General features: G+C 36.1%; 3 protein-coding genes across 3 annotated transcripts in view; 1 reads left to right on the top strand and 2 right to left on the bottom strand.

Moving 5' to 3' along the window:
- LOAG_16499 (CBR-MOG-5 protein) overlaps positions 1–4567 on the bottom strand; it is a gene marked incomplete at its 5' end in the record, with an annotated part of 7229 nt that extends 2662 nt beyond the window's left edge. Inside the window, 12 exons of the mRNA XM_020449152.1 lie at positions 16–253; positions 414–515; positions 1037–1293; positions 1586–1753; positions 1862–2010; positions 2196–2329; positions 2444–2637; positions 2858–2971; positions 3168–3294; positions 3486–3700; positions 3950–4153; positions 4397–4567. Of these exons, the coding sequence (XP_020307413.1) occupies positions 16–253; positions 414–515; positions 1037–1293; positions 1586–1753; positions 1862–2010; positions 2196–2329; positions 2444–2637; positions 2858–2971; positions 3168–3294; positions 3486–3700; positions 3950–4153; positions 4397–4567 (2073 nt within the window). The remainder of the gene's footprint in view (positions 1–15; positions 254–413; positions 516–1036; positions 1294–1585; positions 1754–1861; positions 2011–2195; positions 2330–2443; positions 2638–2857; positions 2972–3167; positions 3295–3485; positions 3701–3949; positions 4154–4396) is intronic.
- A 1342-nt stretch (positions 4568–5909) lies between these two features.
- Positions 5910–8817, top strand: LOAG_01736 (hypothetical protein). The gene is made up of 9 exons (XM_020445829.1): positions 5910–6061; positions 6498–6630; positions 6703–6787; positions 7171–7316; positions 7450–7570; positions 7700–7781; positions 7890–8032; positions 8309–8414; positions 8535–8817. Exons 1-9 carry the CDS (start codon positions 5923–5925, stop codon positions 8711–8713), a joined length of 1134 nt encoding a protein of 377 aa, XP_020303757.1. The 5' UTR covers positions 5910–5922; the 3' UTR covers positions 8714–8817.
- Positions 8818–9214: 397 nt separating this feature from the next.
- LOAG_01735 (AMP-binding enzyme family protein) lies at positions 9215–22015 on the bottom strand (the record flags this gene model as incomplete). Its single annotated transcript, XM_020445828.1, has 3 exons — positions 9215–9657; positions 9962–10164; positions 10236–22015. The coding sequence occupies 3 exons, from the start codon at positions 22013–22015 to the stop codon at positions 9215–9217; spliced, it is 12426 nt and encodes a 4141-aa protein (XP_020303756.1).
- Positions 22016–23323: the final 1308 nt, after the last annotated feature.

The following is a 23323-nucleotide window of genomic DNA, read 5'->3' as shown; positions in this document are numbered from 1 at the left end:
AGTACTTTTACTTACCGTCAAAACAAGGTAACAAAGGTAAATGAAGAAATCAGAAACACACCTAGTAACAATTAGCTTGAGTTCCGGTCGTTTTTTCACTGCAGCTTTCAATAACCCAAATAAAACATCGGTATGAATAGTTCTTTCATGAGCTTCGTCCAACATTATTACCGAATATGATGTTAAATCCGGATCCAGCAAACATTCTCTGAGTAACATACCATCCGTCATGTATTTCACTACAGTGTCTTGGCTAAAAACATGCAAGATGCTGATCATCCCATAAAATAAATCATTTAATGAGTCAATAATTTTATTTCAAACTTCACAGAAAAGTACCGATTCAAAACACACATTCACATAACAATCTCCTTTACACACAATGCCAAAAAAAAAAAATCGAACAAACAAACCTTGTACAATCTTCGAATCGAATAGTATAACCAACTTCAGAGCCAAGTCTGCAACCCATTTCTTCGGCAACGCGCTTCGCAACGGACATCGCGGCCACACGCCTTCAATTAACAATGCAATCAACTGAATAAAAAGTATGCAAAAGAGAATTATTGAAACAATATTAATGATATCACTAAGAGAACTGTACTAATTTGACATGTCTCAGAATATTGACAAGAATGTAATCATATTTTGTAATCTGGTTGGAAAGATATCCGTTGAAAAGTAAATAAACGGCAATTGAAAGCATTTCGCTGCAACATCAGTAAGGACGCATTACTCAAGGTTTATAGGAACATGTTTCAATACATCGAATCAGTTTGCTCTGTTAATAAAGTTAGTCAGTCACAATCAGATAACTGAATCAGAAACATCATTAAAGTCCAATGATAGTAACAATTTGAATTTTGGAGCAATGATCTCTGTTTAATTTTTGCAATCTAGTATTAACTTCGTCATGTATCGTACTACTTACGTTACTGCTTTAACTTCCATAAAGGAATATGCAACAGAAACTATTTTTAAACGAATGGACTTGATTGGAATGTAAGAGTAAAATTCAAATAGTATTTTCGTTTACCTCGGTTGAGTACATCCAATCCGACCACGAGCAGCATATCCAACTTCAACCATGTACTGAGTGATTTGAGTTGTTTTTCCGGACCCAGTTTCACCAATGACAATCAAAATATTCTGGGCAGCAACTGCCTCCAGAAGCGCTTTCTTCAATGCAAAAATTGGAAGCGATTCGCGTTGCTCTTTAAGTGACATGTTTGTTCGTTTCCCGTAAGTTGCTTTCCCACCGGCAGTTACATGTCTTAGCCATTCTGGCATTTCCTGAATTACTTAGACACTTTCTTTTCTGGAATACCTCTATAGAGATTCAGGTATATATATGGCTGTAATACTCCCAACGGAATCGAGAAAGCATTTCAAATTATAATAAGTGATGCAGATGCATCGTAGCTCATAGTAGTGAGAAAAAAGCAATTGACGTGTCTGTTGTGACGATGAAAATGTTACTAAAATGGAAACATATCGGATGCCAAAAAACTTAAGCTAAAAGTTATACTTATTGTCTTGTTGAGTACCGCAAAAATAAAGCTACAATTATAGGTTCTAAAGCTACCTTTTGCCTTTGACTTGGCCCCGAAGTATCCACTGTAGTCTGCACGGATAATTCTGCCATAGGATCATTGATTCTAGCAGTGGAAGAAAGACCACTACGATGAGAATGAGATTCTTGCTCACGCTGTGCTTGCAGTTTTTGGTCTCGCCGTTCTTTTGCGAGTGCACTCTGGAATAAACTGCGGTACAAGCATTACCATAATGAATGTATTACAAGTGTACAGAAGGACTTTTACAAAATGAGAGAATGATGAATAAGAAGATATAATTAATTGACCTGCATTAGGGCTGCCTGTGCTAAACTTCCGTCTGGATTTTTCACAACTTTTACTGGTTCGAGATCTAACATACATTTCCCGTAACCGCGTAAGAATTCCGGCTCTTCCTCAACAATTTCTATTTCGATATCTTCACCATCACTTTCTTCTTAAAAATATTCAATAAGAATACCGGTAAAAATCAACTAACATTAAATTATCAATATAAGTCAGTGTATGTAACAATATATAATTAAATAAGTACATAATAATATATAACTAAACTATCAATATAAGTTGAGGAAAGAAATGATAAAAATCTAACATTAGTAGTATCTGTATTAATGAACATACCATCATAATTCCTCAGAACACCAAGTTCCTCATCAAAATCAGGTAAATCAGCATTAGTGATCGCTCCTCCGCCTTGCATTTGCCTCAATTCCCATCTCTCAGGAGTTGTTAAACGAACACGACTTTTCACCACACTAAAATTCATCCAAATATCAAATTATCTAACAAAGTGCTCTTCATGATGAAATAAAGCAAAAAGAAAAAAATATTCTACTAAGAATATCTGAGTCGTTTGCTGTAATCGAAACCTTTTCGACTGAGTGACAGATACATCATCTGGATTGCGAGAAGTAGACGGATCCATCCATGGTGCTTCGGGATTGCGAGGCGGACGAGCACCATCTGCAAGTGGTGTAGGCTCATGCGGGTTAAGATCTTGTCCTGTTTCCTGGTCAACTTCTTTCATCGACAAACCAATCTTTCCTAACTCGAATTTAATAACCTAGAAGCAACTTTACAGGAGAAATGACAAAACGCACAAAACGACCAATATACGTTAGTACGTTAGCACGTTAGATGTTAGATGTACGTTAGCACCGATAAGGCATAGCAAACAATTCCATTACTACATTTATTTGTACTTAGAATACTAGCAACGTATTGAAACGTTCCAGAAACAAAAAAATTCGATACAAAAAAAACGAAAAAGAATGTTCATTTACCTTAACTTTGACCTTCTGGTTCCGATTTAATACATCAGAGACGGCATTCACTCTGTCCTGCCTGATTTGAGATATGTGTAAAAGACCTTCGAAGCGCTGACGTAAGCCCTCCAACTAAGCGAAAATAGAGCTTTGGCCGAATAGATAAATTTAAAGGAAATGAACTAATAATTCGGTAAAAGTAAACGAAGACAAACAATCTAAGTATTGATAAACAACCTAACAACCTAAGGAATCAAGTAACGTCAGAATTTCTAAATGGTGCATTATTGCTAATTTACAATAAGTACAAGTTGCAAAAAAGGGAAACCTGTATAAAGGCTCCAAAGCTTTGAATGCTTATTACTCGGCCATTGTAAATATGACCAACAATAGGTGCGAGACTCATTCTCCTCCTTCCATTTTCGGAAGAATATGATCTACTCCTACGATGCCGTCTGAAAATAAACAGCAAATAACTACCTAATAAATCAAAAAAAACAATAAATACCTACGTATTTACTACCTCTTTTATCGCATTATTTATTTTAGTAGTTACAAAAATCCTTTTAATCTTAGTTTCATCCTCTCATAACCCCCCCCCCTCCTCGGAATTTCATAGCTAGGAATTTAGAAGTGTTACACCTGCCTTGATAACGGTTCCTTTTGTTTTTCACTCCGATTTCTGTTTCGTTTTCTCCTTTGACCTGTCTCAGTGGGACTTCGTCCTTGTCTTCGGCCATCATGCGAATGTCTATCTTTCCCATCGTCCGAAGAACGGCGATATTTTCTTTTTCCAGTGTTTATACTTTTTAACCGATGGTCGCTTCGTTTCTTTTCATTCGATTTATCCGTCATTTTCGTCTGAATTCTATTTTATTTAAAAACGGAAAAAAAACCTAAAACGGAAACTGGTAAGGACGAACCAGCGAACTGGACAACTCAAATTACATATCGAATTTAAGTTTGATAACAAGGGAAAAGTTGAAATCCAACATCACTTTCTCCTAAAAAACTATTTTTTCAACCACTACTTTAGTAAAGCCCATATGCTGGTAGATAACATGGTCGATAATCTTCAATCTCAGAAGCAAACTGAAGAAAAGGACGGACTTTTTCCTCCTTCCATTTTGGCTGTAAGCCTTCTAGTTCATTCATCAGTTTATTTGCATCGACATTTGGCATCGCAAGAGCTGGAAGTGTTTCGCGAAGCAATTCTTTATCATCCGAAAGCGTCTTCGCATTTGCTACATCTTTCTTTTTCAGTTGCATGTGCTGTATAATGCGAAGGAGATTTGCTAACAAAGAATCATCAAACTGAAAACAAAACACATACAAATAGTGTCCCTTCAAAAAGTTCCTAACGCAATAATATGCCAGGCTTTAATAACAATAATATACCATGCTTTTCCTCGCGGTATTTCTTTTCGTTTATGGCTGATTGTCATCAAATTTTAATCCTATAGATTTCAATGGAAATTCGTTCTTTGTCCAGTCCTTCAGAACAAGCACGGAAAAAGACTGGAAGATTATTCGAAACGATATTCGTGTAGTGCATACCTGATCAGCCAATCCTTCCTTCGTTATTGATTTCTTGAATTTATCGAAAGTTGGATTTTCAGTAGCCAAATATATGATAAATTCCGCGACATCCTTATCTGCCAGTCCAAAGTGATTGTCAAGTTCGACACACACTCTTGACACCAGTGACAGGCGTTCGAGCTCCTCCATTTCTGAAATTCAAACAACTTCAGTTTTTATGCCAGCGATAAACTATCACACCAAAATTAACTTATGTCTTCTCCCTTCAAACAGAATCGCAACATTTGCACCAACATTAATCCTACATTACACCAGCGCACTGATCAGGAGACAAATAGCTAAAATTCTTATGGTTCGCGACAAACAGCGAGCTCTTGCATGTCAATAGTAGCAGCTCATCATAATGATATCCCAGTTATGGAAATTTCCGTTCCATTAATAGAGTATTCAGTAAGTACCTCCCACTACAATGGAAGGACGTGCAGCTGCGTGATCAACTATGGGAAGTATTGGATGAATGCTATGTACTTTCCTTGACATATCATATCGAATATCTTGGTAACATTCAGGTTAACTACCAAATTGGACCATACCGGTCGGTATAATACTGTGAATCTTCCCTTCCTTTTGGCAACCATAAATACTATCACATCATGAAGTGAAAAATTCTTGCTATGAAATATGCCATTTCGTTCAAAAATGTCCGAAATGTGGGGTGAGTGGAAATGAGCATGGAAATTGAGAAGGTCAGAACAAGAGGTGAAATCAAAACGAATGTAGCAAGACGAGTCAGACAATTGATTGATCCGAGGTATTCAACCGTTTAGATGAGTCATGCATGTTTACGTAGGTCGTATACTTCTTGTGTGAGTCATGCGTGGTTCATACATGTCTGTGACGTAACAGTCGGTATTTATCGCGGAGTATAAATCAACGTAGGAAGAGTGTGTACACTGCGTTTTCTAAATCACTGGTCATTCTCATTCGAATGGAGGTGCTTCCGTACAAGAATTGGGAATATTCGATGATTGATAATGTACATAATTCCTGACTGATATTACCGCAGATACAAATGTGGCAGGAAATATCTGCTTGTGATAACTTTGTCCACCAGTTACTTTAATAATTAGTACGAAGTTAAAAAAGAAACTCCCAACATTTTGCTTTCGCATCTATTGCAGTGAGGGGTGGCAAGTAGAAATAAACGAATGTTACACGAGCGCAAGCGTGCATTACCTTCAGATGTACAGAGTCGCAGAACCGTATATATATATATATATATATATGTCTTCATAATATATCCATGTCAGTGAGGCCAAAATAATGTTCGAAGTTAGCATCTTTAACATGTGACTGCTGGGATGTGCTTATTTGATTTGTACCCCATCCAAATCTCATTTTTAGTAGGGAGGATATGTTTATATATAGAAATGAAGTTTTACATGACATTATGCTCTGTCTGCTCTCGCTTTAGCGATTGCTGTCGTAATTATAATTTTTATGATAAGCTTTCAGCATAATAAAGTAATAATTCAGAAGAGGATATGTCGATCAGCTGGGGAACACAGTACTCGAAGCTGAAAACGAATCTTCGTTTGGCAATTAATCGTTTGAAATTATTAGAGAAGAAGAAAACTGAGATGGCACTGAAATCACGCACCGAAATTGCTGATTTCATTGCAAGTTTGTTTTGAACTTAGAATGTTTTTCATAAACCAGTACTTTGGTGGGAATAATCAGTTGTTTTGGATGGTAGGTTGAAGAGATGAAACACATTGCCTCAAGTTTCTATATAGGTCTTCCAAATTATGTTTCAAGCATCCTTTTCATTGCATGACTTCCAGCATAACAGACATGGAATGCACTTTTTATTGGTGGGGTACTAGTTGTATATGTCTTTAGGAGTACCGAAGTTCGTACAATGATATGCTTTGGAGATGTGCTTCTACTTATTGAAATGTGAATTAGAACTTAACACGTCAAATTGTAGCAGATAGCGTCAGTTATTGCTTGTAGTCTTTCCAGCATGAACAATTTAGAATTATTAATCTATGTTGTTTATTTCAATAAAATGGACATGGTTGAAGTGGATCAGATATTTCATTAATATGTACTCTAGACCACAAGGAAGACCGTGCTCGTATCAGAGTAGAACATATCATAAGAGAGGATTTCCTTGTCGAAGCATACGAGTTGCTAGAAATGTATTGCGATCTTATTCTGGCACGATTTGGTCTCATACAGCAAATCAAGTATGCTTTGTTTCCTGACTTTTATTGTTTTTATCTCTTAACGCAGATTAATTGTAACGAAAAATGTTACAGGCAACTTGACGATGGAATTGCTGAAGCAGTAATCAATATTATATGGGCTGCTCCTCGTGTGGCAACAGATGTGAGTGAATTCAAGGTAACAATATTTTCTTGTGACAAGTTTTCCACAAGAGTTCTACGAAACTTTTTTTTAGTGAACGTGGTTTAATGTAGAAGCACAGCCTCTTAAAGATATCGTTCTGATTCAATAGTTTTAACTGTGGATTCTCTTAGTCAGTTGCTGGATTGGGTGTAATAATTTTCAGGTTATAGTATAAGTACTTTCCGTAGAGTCCGTACTGAGCTCCTTCCAGCATACAGGTGTGCCTTATATATGAATAGATAACATGGTCTAAAACCCTTTCGTATAAAACCTGACGTTATCATTATTAACCTTATTAAACTTTCATCAGAAATTTTTGTTGCCCTGGAACTAGATTAATTTGCTTGTTTCTGGTTTGAAATGTTTTCAAATCATAGGTGATTAATGACCAGCTGACTATGAAATATGGCAAAGCTTTTGCTGAAGCAGCACATAATAACCAGCTAGAATATCCTGCCAAAGTATCACCAAAGTTGATGGCCAAACTAAGCGTACAAGCGCCTCCAAAACTCTTGGTAGAGCGGTGTGTTTCCTTTTTTCTTTTTGTTAGGTAGCGAAAGAAGAAAAAAGAATATATAATCGGTTTAAAGTCATTTCGCAGTTTGAGATTAAATATGAGTTATTTTAATAGTCTAGCTTTTGCCTAACTTTTCCAGATATATGATTGAAATTGCAAAGTGTGCAGGAATACCATTCACTCCTGATCCAAATATTATGCGTGAAGACGAAGTTGCTGCTGCTGAACAGATGTTGATCGATTTTAAAAATCATGGAGGAGTAGTGTTTTTGTTATATTTCTAGTAGATGCTTTTATTAATTTCGGAATATGTACGTTTATTTATTCACAAAAATGTATTGTATTGGAGCAGTTTATTATAATACTTGTTTAATTAAAATTATTTCCAGCAAGGTTATGGTTGGATGTATCCCGATGGCAGTAGTTCAGATAATAAAAAGCCACCTTCCCCACCGACGAATGAAGGATCTGGTTAGCAGATGCTTTTGTATTGCTATCAATATTATATGGCTTACTTGAAAGCATTCGAAGATCATTTTTCCCGAGTACTGGTTGTGTATGTAAATGCCCACTTTTCAGGGTACTATCCCGGGCCACCACCACCTCCTCCTGCTGGATTTAAAGGTGCTTTCGGTGGAAGTGGTGAGGTAGGTATTCCAGCTTCTGCACCAGTGTCAGACCCAACTAATTATGGTGCTCATAATTATCCTTGTTTGAATCAAGTATGTTTCTTTTTAAATCATTGCATTTATAAGCATAGCCAGAAGATTTCTGCATATGTTTTGGTTTTTTCATTTCCTGTTTCACCTGTTTGTCGCTTAAATTTTAAACCGACCGTATGATTATTCTAATATGTGCCGATCTGTTTTCTTTTATTTTCTGATGCTCATTATTCAACGGTTTGAGCTACTACCACTGATTCATTTAGAATTTAGATATATTTCATGCATCTTTTTGATTATTTTACAACCAAATTACGGAAGAAACTAGTTTTGTAGGTCGATGATTCATCGAGGGACATCAAAATCAAACCGAATACATCACCGGGTGTTCCATCGGCGCCTCCCACAGATGCCAATTCGGTTCCTCCAAAAATGAATCTTGGTAGTTGGTTTCTTCATTTGTCTTGCCATTTTTATAAAAACAAGATGTTAAAGAAGAGTGTGGCAATTTTGGAGGAAAATTTTTGGATTTGCTACGAAGTAAATGCAATTCTCGTTGCAGTAGAACCAGAGTTCCCAGAACCACCGAACGATTTACCGGGATCATTCGACTCAGCATCGTTTCCATTAACGAAAAGTAATGATGAACAGCAGTTAGGTGTTGTTGGTAGCAATGATGAGCTTGATTTTGATGATTTAGCAAAACGCTTTGATATGCTAAAGAAGAAAAATATCAAATAAGTGTCACGTTTTTAAAATATATTCATTCGAAAGTTTCATTTGTTCCATATATTTACTTTATTTATGTTATAGTGTTATCCGAAAACAAAGCACTTTATTCACAAACTTCAACAAGAGTGTGGGTCACTATCACTACCCTTACTGACAGGGAGTGCAGAGAGAAGTGTTGTAAATAAGTGATTATTTTCACGTTTTTAATGGAATTTAGCTGATTTCAAAAACTGCTCACAGAGTTTCGAGTTACAACCATCATATTTGGCTGATAAAAGAACTTAGATGATCGTTGTTGCTCTAGAGACAGGGAAAGATATTCTACTGCTCGAGATTCATTTGTGTGTGAATTGTGTTTAGGCGAGACTTCGTCAGTAATTGATACTTCGAAGCTTGTGTAAGGAGTTGATTAAGAAAATTAGCAAAAAAAAGATTGACTTCCATACAGCCTCTGAAATTTTGTCGTAGTGGTGTCTGACATTAGTGGTATTTCGATGGAATAAGAAAAACTCATAAATTATTGGTACTTCTGTTTAGTTTCTCCACAGTTTGTAAGATAATTTCAACAATCGCATCAAGGTTGCAATTATGAAGCATTGTATCATGCGAAAATGGTATATTTACGACAGTTGTAGAGCAAAGATCCATCCAACCGTAATCTCGCTCATCTTCTGTAGTTTTTTGAGGTGATTTTAGAAGGGTTACGTGAAGTCGAGAAGGACTCCCTGAATTTTGACTTGGGATGTAAATACGCATCATCTTCAGCAACTCCCACGCATTTTCGATCATTGCTCCTAGCAATTCAGTATCAATTTTGATGTCGCCAGTTTGATATTTCACAATTTTGTTGATTTGCTGACGATGCTCCTCATAAGATGATAGTTCTGTTGCGGAGGTGCTTCTGCGCCAATGCGCTGTTCCATCAATGGATATTATGTCATCTATATGAATTTCTGAAATAACATTTTAAATGGAAGGGATATATGTTTCCAAAATTTTTATTAATAAGTTTTCTTTGAGATACATAAGATTCCTGGAATTATTTACAATCCTATACAAATTTGATTACTGGATAATAAGATTTCCGATATTTTACCCAGTTGGTATACCTTTTCGAAATATTTCAAAAAATTATGCTTTCCACCAAAAAAAAAAATGTATACCTCTTCAGTAAAAATTATACCTTCTAAAAATTATACCTTTAAAAATTATACCGATATGAATCGATGTTAGAGAACTGGCAAACCAAGAACTTACCTTCTCGTTGTAGTTGTACAGCACACTGATAAGCCAAAATTGCACCAAATGATGCACCGATGAATATGCGCATTTTTACATTGCATAAATGATCATGCAAATCTCGTACATATTTGGAACATAAACTTTCAATGGACTGATAAAATTTATGATCCGCTGAATATCTTCCAGAAAAACTATCTGGATGTTCAACGCCAATTATTCTGAAGGAGCCTGGTAGCTTTCTTATTAGTTGTCGTATCATTGGTGCATATGTCCATGTCACGCCACCAACGAGTGCGTGGAAAAAACAATTACCCCACTTCCTGTGATATTAATATTTGATTCGTTTTGATGAAACAATCGAACTGTTGTCCGATTCTCGGGTGTTTGTAAATTGTCTGCTCTTTCTACAATGCTACATTTCCTAGACACATTTCCAGCACTTTGTAATATTAGATCGCTGTTTTTTTCAGATTCAGAATTCATAAATCCGATTCTCTTACCCGGGAGAGAATGGTCTCTGTCGATGAGTCGCTTTTGCAGCAAACTTCTTAGCTGTGTAAAAGTGCTGTATTTGAATATTTCATCAATTTCAATGTGAATTTTAAATTCTGACTCAATAAAGCGTCTTAATTTCAAAGTAAGCAACGAAGTTCCACCTTCCAGAAAAAAATCATCATCATCTCTAATCCATCTTTTCTTCAAACATTTGCTCCATATTCCCCTTAATTCCAAATCAATAACATTTCCGCCCTGATCATTCGCAAAGAATAGAGAAGAAGGTTTCGCAATTGCTTCATGCGCATTTTCCCTAGGCTTTATTTTCTCGTCTTTCGTTATTTCCTGGATGTTAGCATTGACTGACATTTGTTGTAAAGCAAAAATCATTCGCTGACACAGTGCTGAGATATGTCCGCGATTTTCCATTCTGATTCTACAAGAGTAATAGCTTTTCACACGGTCTACTTCGACTTCAATTTCGTGAATACAATCCGTTGGCGCTTGAACTTCACCTTTACCTATTACTGATTCAAGATTTTCTTCCAATCCGTAACGAAAATTAAAAAATACAGTTTTGTGAAGACGATACAGGACTTCAGTACCTGGTGATTTCAGCTTTTTCAGTTTAATTCGAATTAATTTCAAAAGTGCAATAAATGGTACTTGCTCGAATTGACGGATCTCGTTAACTGTTCTATTTATATTTTCTACATATTTCTTCATAAATCTTGCATATATATTAGTAGGAGGAGTTCTTGCCATTTGCTCCTTGGAAATGGCGAATTTTGTTTTATTTCTAGAGTTATCCATAATATCACTCGAGGCACTACTGATGATATCAACTTCCTTTAAAGGGATGTGTGTGCTGTTTATCAGTAAATAGTTAAGAAAGTTACCTATAATATTGTTTGTTTTGAAGGAGCGATTAGCAACTGGTACATTTATAATTAACTGACTTGTGCCAGATAGTTCATGTAAAGATGAAGCAAATGCACTAAGAAAGGCTACAAAGGGAGTGATTTCAAGGGATCCACAAATCTTTTCAATCTTCCTTACTTCGAAAGTAAATCCTGTTTCTAAATAGTTTCTAAAATCTGTAGATTTCGAATATTCAACAGCTTTTCTAAAAATTCCAGGTTCTAAATACTGATTAATCTGATCAAACTGATTCATCCGATCTTCAATTCTTCCCCAGTTTTCCAAAATGTTGTTGAAATTTGGGTCATTTATGATCCACTTTACAATTTTATCAGCATATTTAGCTGCTAACGTTTCTAAAAAGTGCTTTTGTTCAAACTGTTCGATGGAATATTCAGCATATGTAAAAAGCAATCTTGAATTGCTATCGAACTGCTTGTTTTTCAGAACTTCCTGATACAGATCTCTTAGGTCATTCTCCAGAAGATTCGTTGACCAAGCATCACTAATGATATGATTCATTCGTAAAATGACAGTATGAGATGCACTGCTGGTTGTTTCAAGTGCACATAAAATCGGTGGTTCGTGTTTGAGATTTATTTTCTCGTCGCGAAGTATTTTTATCGTTTCCACAACATGATCTTCATTGTAGAATGCTGGTTGTGTCAAGTAATAGCTATGCTGTAAAATATTGCTGTAGAAGTAAGTTTCTGTCCCAGAAAGTAGTTCCTGGTGTACATCATAGTTGAGTTCCGGAAAAATTGTTCGCAACGAAGGTTGTTGTAAAATTAGGCGCAGAAAAGCCAATTTCAAATATCGCAGGCTGAAGGATGCATCAAATTTCTGCACAAATATGAGTTCATAATATTGCCGTTGTTTCGTTTCATTTAAGAATTGAAATTGTTGTTGCTGAAAGCTTAGAGGAATGTTATCAAGACTAAAAACTTTCTTGTTTATCTGATGAAAGCCTTGAATCCCATGAATTCTTTCATTACTTGGCTTTTTGTGAGAATTTAAAATGTACTGTGACAGTCTCCTCACCGTCCGATGACGAAAAACATTATTTATACCGATAGAATGTACAAGATTAGCTTCTATCAATGTGGTGAGTTGCGCTGCCGAAAATGAATTTCCACCAACCGCGAAAAAGTCATCATTAATCGAAATGTTATCATCCTGGAGAACTTTCCGGAAGAATCCAAGCACCTTCCATTCTATGGTACTTTCTGGTTCTATATGCTTGAAATATTGATCATTTTCAGGATTTTGCAGCATTTCCAGAGCCAAGACATCAATTTTTGAATTTTTGGTAAGTGGATATTGCTGTAGGGAGTGGTACTGAGTTGGTACCATATAATACGGCAATTGCTCTAACATGAACTGTCGTACAATACCGGGGTCGAACTTGGTCTTCAACAAATCTGACAAAATAACAAAAGCCACAAGCTGCTGCTGTTTCCCTATTAATTTTGGGATTACTTTCGCAGATTTGATTTGTGGATACTGACAAAGAATGGCTTCGATTTCACTCAGTTCAACACGGTATCCACGAATCTTTACTTGATTATCGTATCGCCCTAGGAAAAGAATGTCGTTATTTGGTTGCAATCGGACCATATCTTTAGTATCAAAACTAATTCTTGATGATATCTGACGACAAGCATTTATTTCGCTGATTCCTTTGTTTTCATTTTCTTTCTCGGCATCTCGTTTTACATCAGCTGAAACAATATAACCTCGCGTGATCCCTATCCCCGTGATGCATAATTCGCCTACTCCCATTTCTGGTAGAACCTCTCCACAGAAATTTCTAATTGTAGTAACAACATTCATTATTCCACGACCGATATTATTGGGTCTGTCTAACAGTTTCATTCTCTTGGTCAAAGCATAAGCTGTCGTTTCCGTTGGTCCGTAATTCTGAATTACATTAACACCTGATTTTAATGCGCATTCCAAAACCCTTCTGCTTGCACTTTCTGCCCCAACAATCCAATATCTCAGGTGTTTCAGTTCCCCAATCTCTTCATCCGTGAAGGTACTCACCAGTCCAGGAAAAAGTAATGCATGAGTAATTTTCCCATGCTTCACTTCATCCAGAAACTTACTTGGCGTGAAAAAATCTTCTCGGAGAAACAAAGTACTACCATTGATCAATGCCATCATAATTTCTAGAACGCTATTATCGAATGCAAAGTTTGTAAATTGATAAACACAGTCCCCAGGTCCCATCCAGAAATCTCCAGTACATGCTATGGCCATGTTGAGAAGACCCTGTTGGCCAACTGCTACTCCTTTAGGCTTTCCAGTAGTTCCCGATGTAAATATCACGTAAGCTAAGTCGTTCGGCGTATTTCTCAGATATATTTGAGACTCTAGTGGTTCTTCGTCAAATCCCAAATCATTTAAGTTGATTTCCAGTGCATTTTGAAATGAAAAATTAAGTGAAGCTTGAAATTCGTCATCATTATTTGTTATCTTATCAATAGCAACATAAAATTTTGCTTCCATTTGTTCTAAAATATTCAAGACTCGCTTGGTCGGACTTGTAGAATCTATGGGGAGATAAGCAGCTCCGGCCATGATAATTGCCAAGCATGTTACCAATGTTTTGATACTATTATGAGCAATAATTGGTATCACTGTATCAGCTCGTAATGTATTACCCGTTATTCGAATTATCTTTTCTCGTATAATTTTCGAAGTTCGGTAAATTAATCTAATTAGAGTACGATAATTGATGCTTTCCTTACTTCCAATAACAGCTGTTATGGTTGTCAATCGACCGTTGGTTACAAGGGCTTCTCGAATTAAATTCTGATAGCTAAATGCTGGATAATCACATTTTCGGAGAACTTTTTTGTCGTCATTTCTTCTCATAAAACATTCTTCACGTTCACTTGATACTACTTTCTCTTTTGATTTCATATCCATACTATTTTCAGCACTGAAATACTCTCCATCAGAAGGAATGCCATACGGACATTTTCGCCTATCTTCATATTTCATTTCATTCTCCGTTACAATGATCTTTTCCATTTTGCGAATTATTCTTGCCCATTGATTAAGCATTATACTCATTGATTCGTTGTAGAAGAGATCTTGTTTACATTCAATTTTCGCGACAATATCTTTATGATATTGTGTGAGAAACAATGTCAAAACGCACTTCGTAAATTCAGAATTATCGTTTAAAATTTCATGATAATGGTCGGAGTATTCCTCATAGTTGTTGACAACCATAATATCAGCAAAGTTAGAAACTCCATGTTCTCCACATAATTTTTTCATTTCTTTGGTAGAAATATCAGCGTTTACGTAAGCATCCGCTAAACTCCTCGCGATGTCTTGAATTAGATCCTGATATTTTCCAAGTCTTAAATCGATTATCACTGGCAAAACATTGATGCACATTCCAACACATTGTTGAGCTCCAGAATCACGCATATCTACCGGACATGAAATAGCTATCTTGGATGCTTGTGTTACTATTCCCGAGAGTACCTTGCTGAATGCAGCAACCTGTACAACAAACGGAGAGCAACAGCATTTCTCAGCTACTCTTATGATCAAACTGTTCAAACTTTTGAATCTTTTATGAAGAAATTTACATCTATTACTGCACGAAACGGTAGCAATTATTTTCTCATAATGAAGATTTGCGCTTTCTACATCTTTCAAAGTTTGCGACCAGAATCCTTGCATTTCAGTGCAACGTTCCCTGAATCGTTGTTCAGTTCGCTTGCTGAATTGAATGAAATCGTCGTTTTTCATTGAGATTTGTATATCTTTGAAATAATTGTCATATAACTCTCTGGCTATTATAGACAGCGACTTTCCATCGCATATGACGTGGCTTATTTCAAAATGAAGTTCAAAGTGACTATCATCAGAGAGTTCTTGTTTGATATTATGAATCAACCAACAGAGAATCGGTACCGCATGAAAAGGATTTGGTACTATCATTGCTGCTTGCTCACTAGTCGTCCGCGGTGTAATGTAAATTTCAGTACCAGAATGAATTTCTTGAAAAAAATCGTTGTTCTGACAGTAAAATGTTGCACGAAATGCGGAATGACCCATTATTATTAGATTGAGGGAACGTCTTAGTTTTGATAAGTTTATTGATTTCAAGGATATTGAAAACCCCGTTTGATAAGCCTTGATAAGATCAGTTGTCAAAGGTGCAGTAGTACTACGAGTAGTAGTAGTAGTAGTAATGAACGAAGTGGAAACTGCTGTTTCTGTGACTGCATTATAATACATCCCGACCAAAGATTCCTGAAGTGGACATACACGAATTTTGAACCTTTCTTTTGATGCCATCAAGGCCTTTGAATTTTGCTTATTGTCTATATATTTCGCAAGTTCTTCAATTGTTTGATACTTGAAAATTGCTTGTGGTGGGCACTGGTAGTTGATTTGTTGCTCTATTTTATAGCAGATACTTGGAATCAGCAGGGAATGGCCACCTCTTGCAAAGAAATTGTCAAAAGTAGAAATTTCTGGACTTCCTAATACTTCCTTCCAGATGCTAAGCAAAGCTTCTTCCAACATCCAATTCTTTTTGATTGTATCTTGAACTTCGCTCATGTCTTTTGAATTATCATCCTTGATCATCTCAACCATTAGTTTATTAACGTTAATTAATTTGGAAGATTCCAGAATGTCTTTCACTTCCGCAGATCGGCTGGACAATATTTGAGAAGCTATTTGAACGAATAGTTCCATGGCATGTTTTATCTTTAAATTACTATACTTCTCAGTTCTGTACTCCACCGACATCTCAATACAGTCCTCAAATTCAGTGCAGTACCATGCTTGGTCGAATTTCGCATATTTTGTGCCAATTTCTTCGATAATCGTCTCAACTCCCTCAATTTTTGGTATTTTTATTGCAGAGGCACTTTGGACAACAAACGAAATCTGATATGCTTCTGTACCTGCACTGTCTCGTCTTGGGTTCAGCTTCCGGATAATGTAATCGAAAGGAATATGCTGAAATTGGAGAGCTTGTGCGATATTTTGTTGAAGATTACGAATTAGTTCGGAGACACTTTGAAAACTGGTATCAATCGGAATGATTACCGTATTGACAAATAATCCGACACAGTTCATAGTACTGATTTCACGATTTAATGCAGAAGTGACTACAGCAAAGCGATCTCTTAGTTGTTGTTGATCGGCTAGTGAAGAACGTACAGTTAAGGAAAATACAGCAAGCAAGTAAGCAAATAGCGTGCATCGTTCTGCCATGCAAAAATGCTTAACTGTAGACAAATCCAAAGGCATTTTGAGTTTAATTAAATTATTTCCTCTGTCAAATCCTTCGTTAGACAGATCAAACTGAAGCGACAACGGTAGGAAATTCTGCAGTTTCAGGCTCATTTCTTTCAGATACCTACATTCTTCCTGCACTTGAAGCTCATCTTTTACCATTGCTTTGTTAATCGACAAGTGATAATCAGCGCTTCTTAATGCAATCCGAAATTTCTCCAACTCGCTTCGCTGTTTCAGAGAGAATTCAGCATAACTACTATCCTCGGTGATATCAAAGGATACATTGCCTCTATTGATAAGTACATTGTAAAATTCCACAAGATCGTTGCTGAGTATAGCGATCGAACGGCCATCAACAATCAAATGGTCGAGAATCAGCATTAGCTCTAGATTGCCGGAAACAGCTATAGCTAACAAAAGCGTATCATATAAATCTGGCAATTCTGACTCTATTCTCGATCCTATTCCGTCATACCCAAGCGTGTTTCTGTGAACTTCAATGTAGCATTCACTCAAAGATACTACTTCCTGGATTGTTTTTCCAGCCTTGTGAAGAAAAATTGTGCGCAGAAGTCGATGCTTCCGCATAACGTAATTTAAAGCAGCATTCAAAATTTTGAGATTCATATAACCATGGAATGTAAATAGAAACTGAAGTTTGTAACTTTCACGAAATTCTTTTCCAAAGCTGTAAAGAAATAAAAGTCTTTCCTGCTGTAAACTTACTGGAACACTTCCATTAAACCAGAATCTGCTTTTCTGTTTACTTTCATTACAGATCTTCTCAGATTTTCGGGACATCTTACTGCATATATTATTATGAATCTGCAATGAATTAAATTTAAATCTCGCTGATTCCAGCTTTGTTAGATTTCCAACTTCTTCATGATTACCTGTTGAACAGTTCTCTTTCAAAGATTCCAAAATAGCTCTGAAAGATGTTAATTGAAAAATATCCCGAAGCGGAAGATCTATTCCAGTCTCACGTTTGATATTTTGGATTGCAATTAAAGCTTTCAACGAATCGCCACCCACTTCAAAAAATGAATCATCGAGTCGAATATCTTTTCCTGGCAGCAGTGTAGTAAATATTCCCATCACTTGTTTTTCCTGCGGTCCAAAAATATAGTCAGCTTTCAAAGGAATTTTTGATTTCAGAGGTTTTTCTGGTATGGGTAACAGTGTCCGTTCGATTTTACCCTTGATATTTAATGGGAATTGCTGAACAAACACATAGTGACTCGGAATCATGAAGGTTTGTAATTTTATCATCATGTATTCGTTCAAACTTTTTATCATTATCTGTCTTTCCTCCATTTCCGGGATGATATCTTCACAAGAAATAATATAAGCTATCAGGAATTCTTCCGTTTCTATTCTTTGCAGACAAACAATACATTCTTTGACCAAAAGATGTTGTCCCAGTATAGCTTCAATTTTGGGGATATCAACTTGAATACCTCGAATTTTTACTTGAAAATCGCTGCGGCCATGAAAAATTAACTTACCAACAGCGTTTTTTATTTCGGCTCGATCACCAGAGTAGAAATAACGCCTATCGCAATTTGACAGTAATTCAAGTTGTGTCAAATCACGATTGCTGCGAAATGATATTTGATTAAGGTATTCATTATTATGATAACCGCGACTAATACCTGCTCCCGAGATGCAGCAAATCCCAATAATACGTTGTCCACATAAATTTTTGTCACCATCATATATGGAAAAGTGAATATTTTTGAAGGGTTTACCAACAGATGGAGTTTTATCACAAACTTTCATTAACTTACAGGTGGAATAAATGGAATGTTCAGTCATACCATATTGATTATGGAAGCGAAGTCCAATTTGCAGAGCATCTTGTAAGGCTTTATATTGAATATAATCACCACCAAAATTAATTTGTTCCAGACTTGTCAATTTTTTGAATTGTTCTGACTGAATAGCAGACAAATACGCCGGCATAATATAAACATGAGTAATCTTTGACATTTCCTCTAAATCTGGTATTCGTTGACTTGCGAGGTATAAACTCGCTCCATTTGTTTGAGCTTCCAGAATATCTGCAAAAAAGATATCAAATGATGGATTTACTACTTGATAAATGGTGCTATTTGATTTAATACTCAGTAACTCCGTATAGTTCAGTGCCAAGTTGTTGAGTCCGTAAAACTCGGTGCAGACTCCTTTTGGTGTACCGGTGCTCCCTGACGTGAAAGTCATATAAGCCAGATTACGCTGAGTTGACTTTTTCCTGAGCTCTTGATCAGAATATCCGGAAATTAAAGTGATCACTTCGTTGATATCATGCTTAAACACAGGACTTTGCTGTTCTGGATTTCGAAACAATGTTCCACAGGAATTTTTGGAAATATCCTCAAAAAAGCATTGATTTACGACCTGATGCTGTTTTCGGTTGCGTTCATGAATGACAGCTGGACAAATTAATTTCACAAGGATTTCTTTCAACTGGTCTGAAGAAATTTCCAGGTTCAAGGGAGCTACTCCAATTCCACATTTCCATAGAGCAAAAATTGTTAGCAGAAGAAAAACAGATCGATCAAAAATAAGTAGCATAAAACTATCGTTTTGTATTTCTTCGCCCAGAAATTGCAGCCAACTTTGCGTAAGAAATCTTGATAACTGATTACTTTTCCGTTGCAAAAATGCACTCGAAAATGGTACTCCTCTTTGGATGACGGTATTACAATAAGGATTCATCCTGTTTTGTTGATCGATAAGATCCAAAACGGTACCTTTCTGCGGAAAATCACATCGATTTTGAAATCTTAGCTTATAATCCACAAATTCTTCCATAGAACTTATCATTTTTATGCCTTCAACAAGAATATGCAAATTTTGCGACATTTTATGAAGAAGTCTGAGGTATTGATGTACCATTGTTTCTATGGTACTTTGATAGAAACGGCTGCCGTTATATTCAATTTTTACTCTCATACCTTCTTTATAAAAGTAAAAATACCAGACCTGATCGTACTGTGCAAAATTTGAATCATTACCATCGTTGATGTCATTGTTTTGGATAGCGCTATGAATGTCGCTGCTATCGTCCAAAATAAATAAAACTTGGAAAAGTGGTGAATTTGACAGATCACGTTCTAAACACAATGTTGCTATCAAATCATCGAATTGTAATTGCTTTTGGATGCATTCATTTAAACGCTTGTTAGATTTTGTAATAAAATCATGAATTCGATCACTGGGATTAATGGTGTTGATTAGTGGTACCACATTTAATAAACAACCAATGATGGTGCAAAGTTCAGGAATTTCCCTTTGCGCAACTGCTATCCCGACACAACAGTCTTTGAATCCATGTCTTTTGTATTGCAAAAGTTGAAAGTTGGCGAGAAGGACGGAAAATTGTGTTACACAGCAACAAGTAGCTAGATTTTTCAAACATTTCTGGATTTTAGAATCTATTTTAAATTGTAAGCAACGACCTGAATATCTCCCTACTTGAAGTCCAATTTCATCTACTGGCAACGCTTGCAATGCAACGTTAAAAAGCTGATGTTGCCAGAAATCTTCACGTAACTTTTGACTTTCAGAATCTTGTCTCTGTTGATGTTCTAGAAGAACAAAATGTCCATATTGATACGGTACTAATTTGAGCGGATTTTTTCCGTAGTAAAGCATACGCAGTTCGTCTGTTAATAATTTTATAGAAAAACCATCAATCATAATATGGTGCATCTGGATAACAATTAGATTTAAACTTCTGATGTCCACAACATGCGTGCAAGCAGTTTGTGCTTTTCTTGGAGCCCAGTGATTGCCTCGATCAGAAATACCTTCCTTCAATTTTCTGCTAGCTCTAGTATCTTCCTGTTCAGCGATGAATAGCCTCATCGGAACAGTAGGGTCAAATAAATCGGTTGATTTCAATGACTCGAATACATTCCTAGATTCCACACGAATCCAGAAATAAGCTTCAGTGAGAGACAAAATTGTTTGACCTGTTACCGTATAAATCGATCGCAATGCTGTATGTCTCGCCACTACCCTATTGAATGCCTTTTGAAGTCGATGAATTTTTAAACTTTCAATGCTAAATTTCACAGTTTCAATGAAGTTTGATTTCTGTTCGGGATCCAGCTGATAAAAGAAAATCAATCGCTTTTGGGCTGCACTCAGCGGTATTTCAGTACTGCTTCTGATAATCTTTGTCAACTTTTCCGTAAGAAATTGAAAATTTGTGGCCTTCATGTTTTTAGGAATACTATTTCCTTCGATAGAGCTTTTCAGAATGTATTCACTTAGGTCATCAATAGTAGGATGTTGATGAGCGCTTCCGTAAGCTATCGAAAATTTTCCCTTAAATTGGGTTTGCAAAACAAACTCCAATTTTGCTAATTTTAGAGAATCAAATCCGAGTGATATAAATGATACTCGGTCGTCGTCGCACGGTACTTCGACTATCATTTCTACCGCCTTACGAATTTTATTAAGTATCGACAGTTTGTTTCCTGCACTTGTAACAGATTCTGAAATATGGATCCTTGTGTGATCATGGAAATAGGAAGGACTCGAGATATCAATTTCTGTCGAACTTTGAATTCCTTGTTTGATTCTTTCTTTCCCATGGGAATGAAATTCATTAAGATTGTTATCGTTCCTTTCTGAGTTTTCTTGGGTCTTTTTATAAGCTTCGGATCCCGCTGGTTCTTCAGGAAATTTTTTAATGCATTCCAAAATACTTCTATTGAAGCTAATTCCCCTTACATAACCACATTCAAATCCATCAAAATCATAAATTTTCATACTTATTTTGATAAATTTAAATTCTGTAATTGCAATCCATAATTGTCGGAAAATAGCTACCGGCAGCGCAATTTGTTCGACTTCTTCCACGGGTATTTGTAAAGTGGTCCCGAAGTGCAATTGCAAAGAGTACTCCAGAAAGGTCAACATCTCGCTATCCGAAACAATATATTCGTTATCGTTACTGAGGTTAAAACAAAATACTGTCACGAATTCTCCATGCTTCACTATTCTGTTATCTTTTTTCTTCCATACCGAAACATCATGCAAAATCTCTGAAGGCAATATATCCAAATTATCAATTCTGAACATGTCAACTAAAATTTCATCTAAATTCTGGCATGATTTTGTTTGCCAATAACGTATTTCCCCAATATATCCTTGAACTGAATTATTTCCAGAAGAAACTTCGAGAAGTTCCAAATTATTTAGTCCGTCAACTGATTCCGGCAATGGTTTTCGACTCAGTTCGTGATCCATTCGTTGATAGCCAATTTTAATAGAATCAAGCATAAGCAGCAAAGAACTATCCCCAAATCTTTTTCGACTTTCGATGATTAATGGTAGCAAAACTTGCTTCAAACCCATTTCCAAATTCTGTAAAATAATTCTCGTCTAAAGAAAAAAGCTGAATTCACGCTCGTGATCGAGTTTGTAAAATCAAAGTGGAAGTAAAGAGTAATCAAAAAGTCGGAAAAACTCCGAAAATCATAATGCAAATTTTCTGTCGGATTACGGAAATTAAAGCTACGTTCAAACAAAATTTCCACAATATCCGACAAACGGGGTGACGAAATCTTGTAAGTAAAATTAAAGCAATGACAAGGATATAAGCTAACAATGGACAGCGTAAAACAAAAACGTCTCAGTACCTACACAATGGACAGTGCTAAAGACTAGCCATACCTCCATGATAGCCCCGATGGAGCTTACAAAACTCCTCCCTAATCTTTATATATATATATGAAAAAATCCTGGGACAGATAGTTTTTTTTTACAACCGAGCAGACGATAGATCCTCTTCGCTTGTTCTCCACGACAGAACCCAAAAACGATGACATCTTCGCATATCCGCACTACTGGACAATAAACTACGATATTCTTCTACTCGCCAAATACATTTCCCGTAACGTATTCTCAACTCAACGACCTATCAACTAAACCGACAGTCAAATTATTGTCCAAGGCAACGACAAGGAGTTTGTTAGTTGATCATATTACTTGCTTTTTGTATAATTCATTTATCATTGCTTATCAATTCATCGTGTTATATACACACATATTTTATACCTTTCTTCTTGTTGTTAACTAGTAATATTGTGCAAGAACAGTATTACCTTCCGAATAAATCTGTATCACCGAGAAACGAGTTCAACAGGAAGACAATTTCCCAACAAAAAATATTTTTTCTCATTTTCATTAGGGTGTGCATATTCTATGACTGATAGATTCATCATCGCATTCCATCTGACAACAATTATCAAATTCTGTTTTAAAAAACATTTTTAACTCTTATTTATTTAACATACTAATGACCTCTGACCATAGCTTAGCTTATTCATTGGCTTATTCATGCTGACCATAGCTTACTCATTTTTCTTCATCCCTGACAATTTAATAACCTCAAATTTTCAACAGGTGCAGCTGACTTCTATCATTCTGCCTAAGAATTTATAACCAATACAAGTTTCTCTTTTTCCAGTTGTGTGATTCCACGGTGATAGCAACTAATTCCTTGAATCATGATATTGGAATTTATTTCCGGTAAAGATCATTATTTAAACTAAAATTTTGAACATTAAGACATTAGAACTTCCTAAATGTTTTGTGATAAGATCCCGGTTCTAATAAGATAAGATAGCACTGAAATAAGTTATAGGAAATGATAATCCAACA

This window comes from Loa loa (genome assembly GCF_000183805.2).
Source record: "Loa loa unplaced genomic scaffold supercont3.5, whole genome shotgun sequence".
NCBI lineage: Eukaryota > Metazoa > Nematoda > Chromadorea > Rhabditida > Onchocercidae > Loa > Loa loa.
Note: the sequence above shows the minus strand (reverse complement) of the source record. Positions and strands in the feature narration are given on the sequence as shown.

What these genes read in the sequence shown, in the direction of transcription:
- LOAG_01736 (XM_020445829.1), top strand. Translation starts at nt 5,923, where the DNA reads ATGTCGATCAGCTGGGGAACACAGTACTCGAAGCTGAAAACGAATCTT. An exon ending in GGTCTCATACAGCAAATCAA is followed by an intron (nt 6,631 to 6,702) that starts GTATGCTTTGTT and finishes AAAATGTTACAG; the next exon opens with GCAACTTGACGATGGAATTG. An exon ending in ATTTTAAAAATCATGGAGGA is followed by an intron (nt 7,571 to 7,699) that starts GTAGTGTTTTTG and finishes AATTATTTCCAG; the next exon opens with CAAGGTTATGGTTGGATGTA.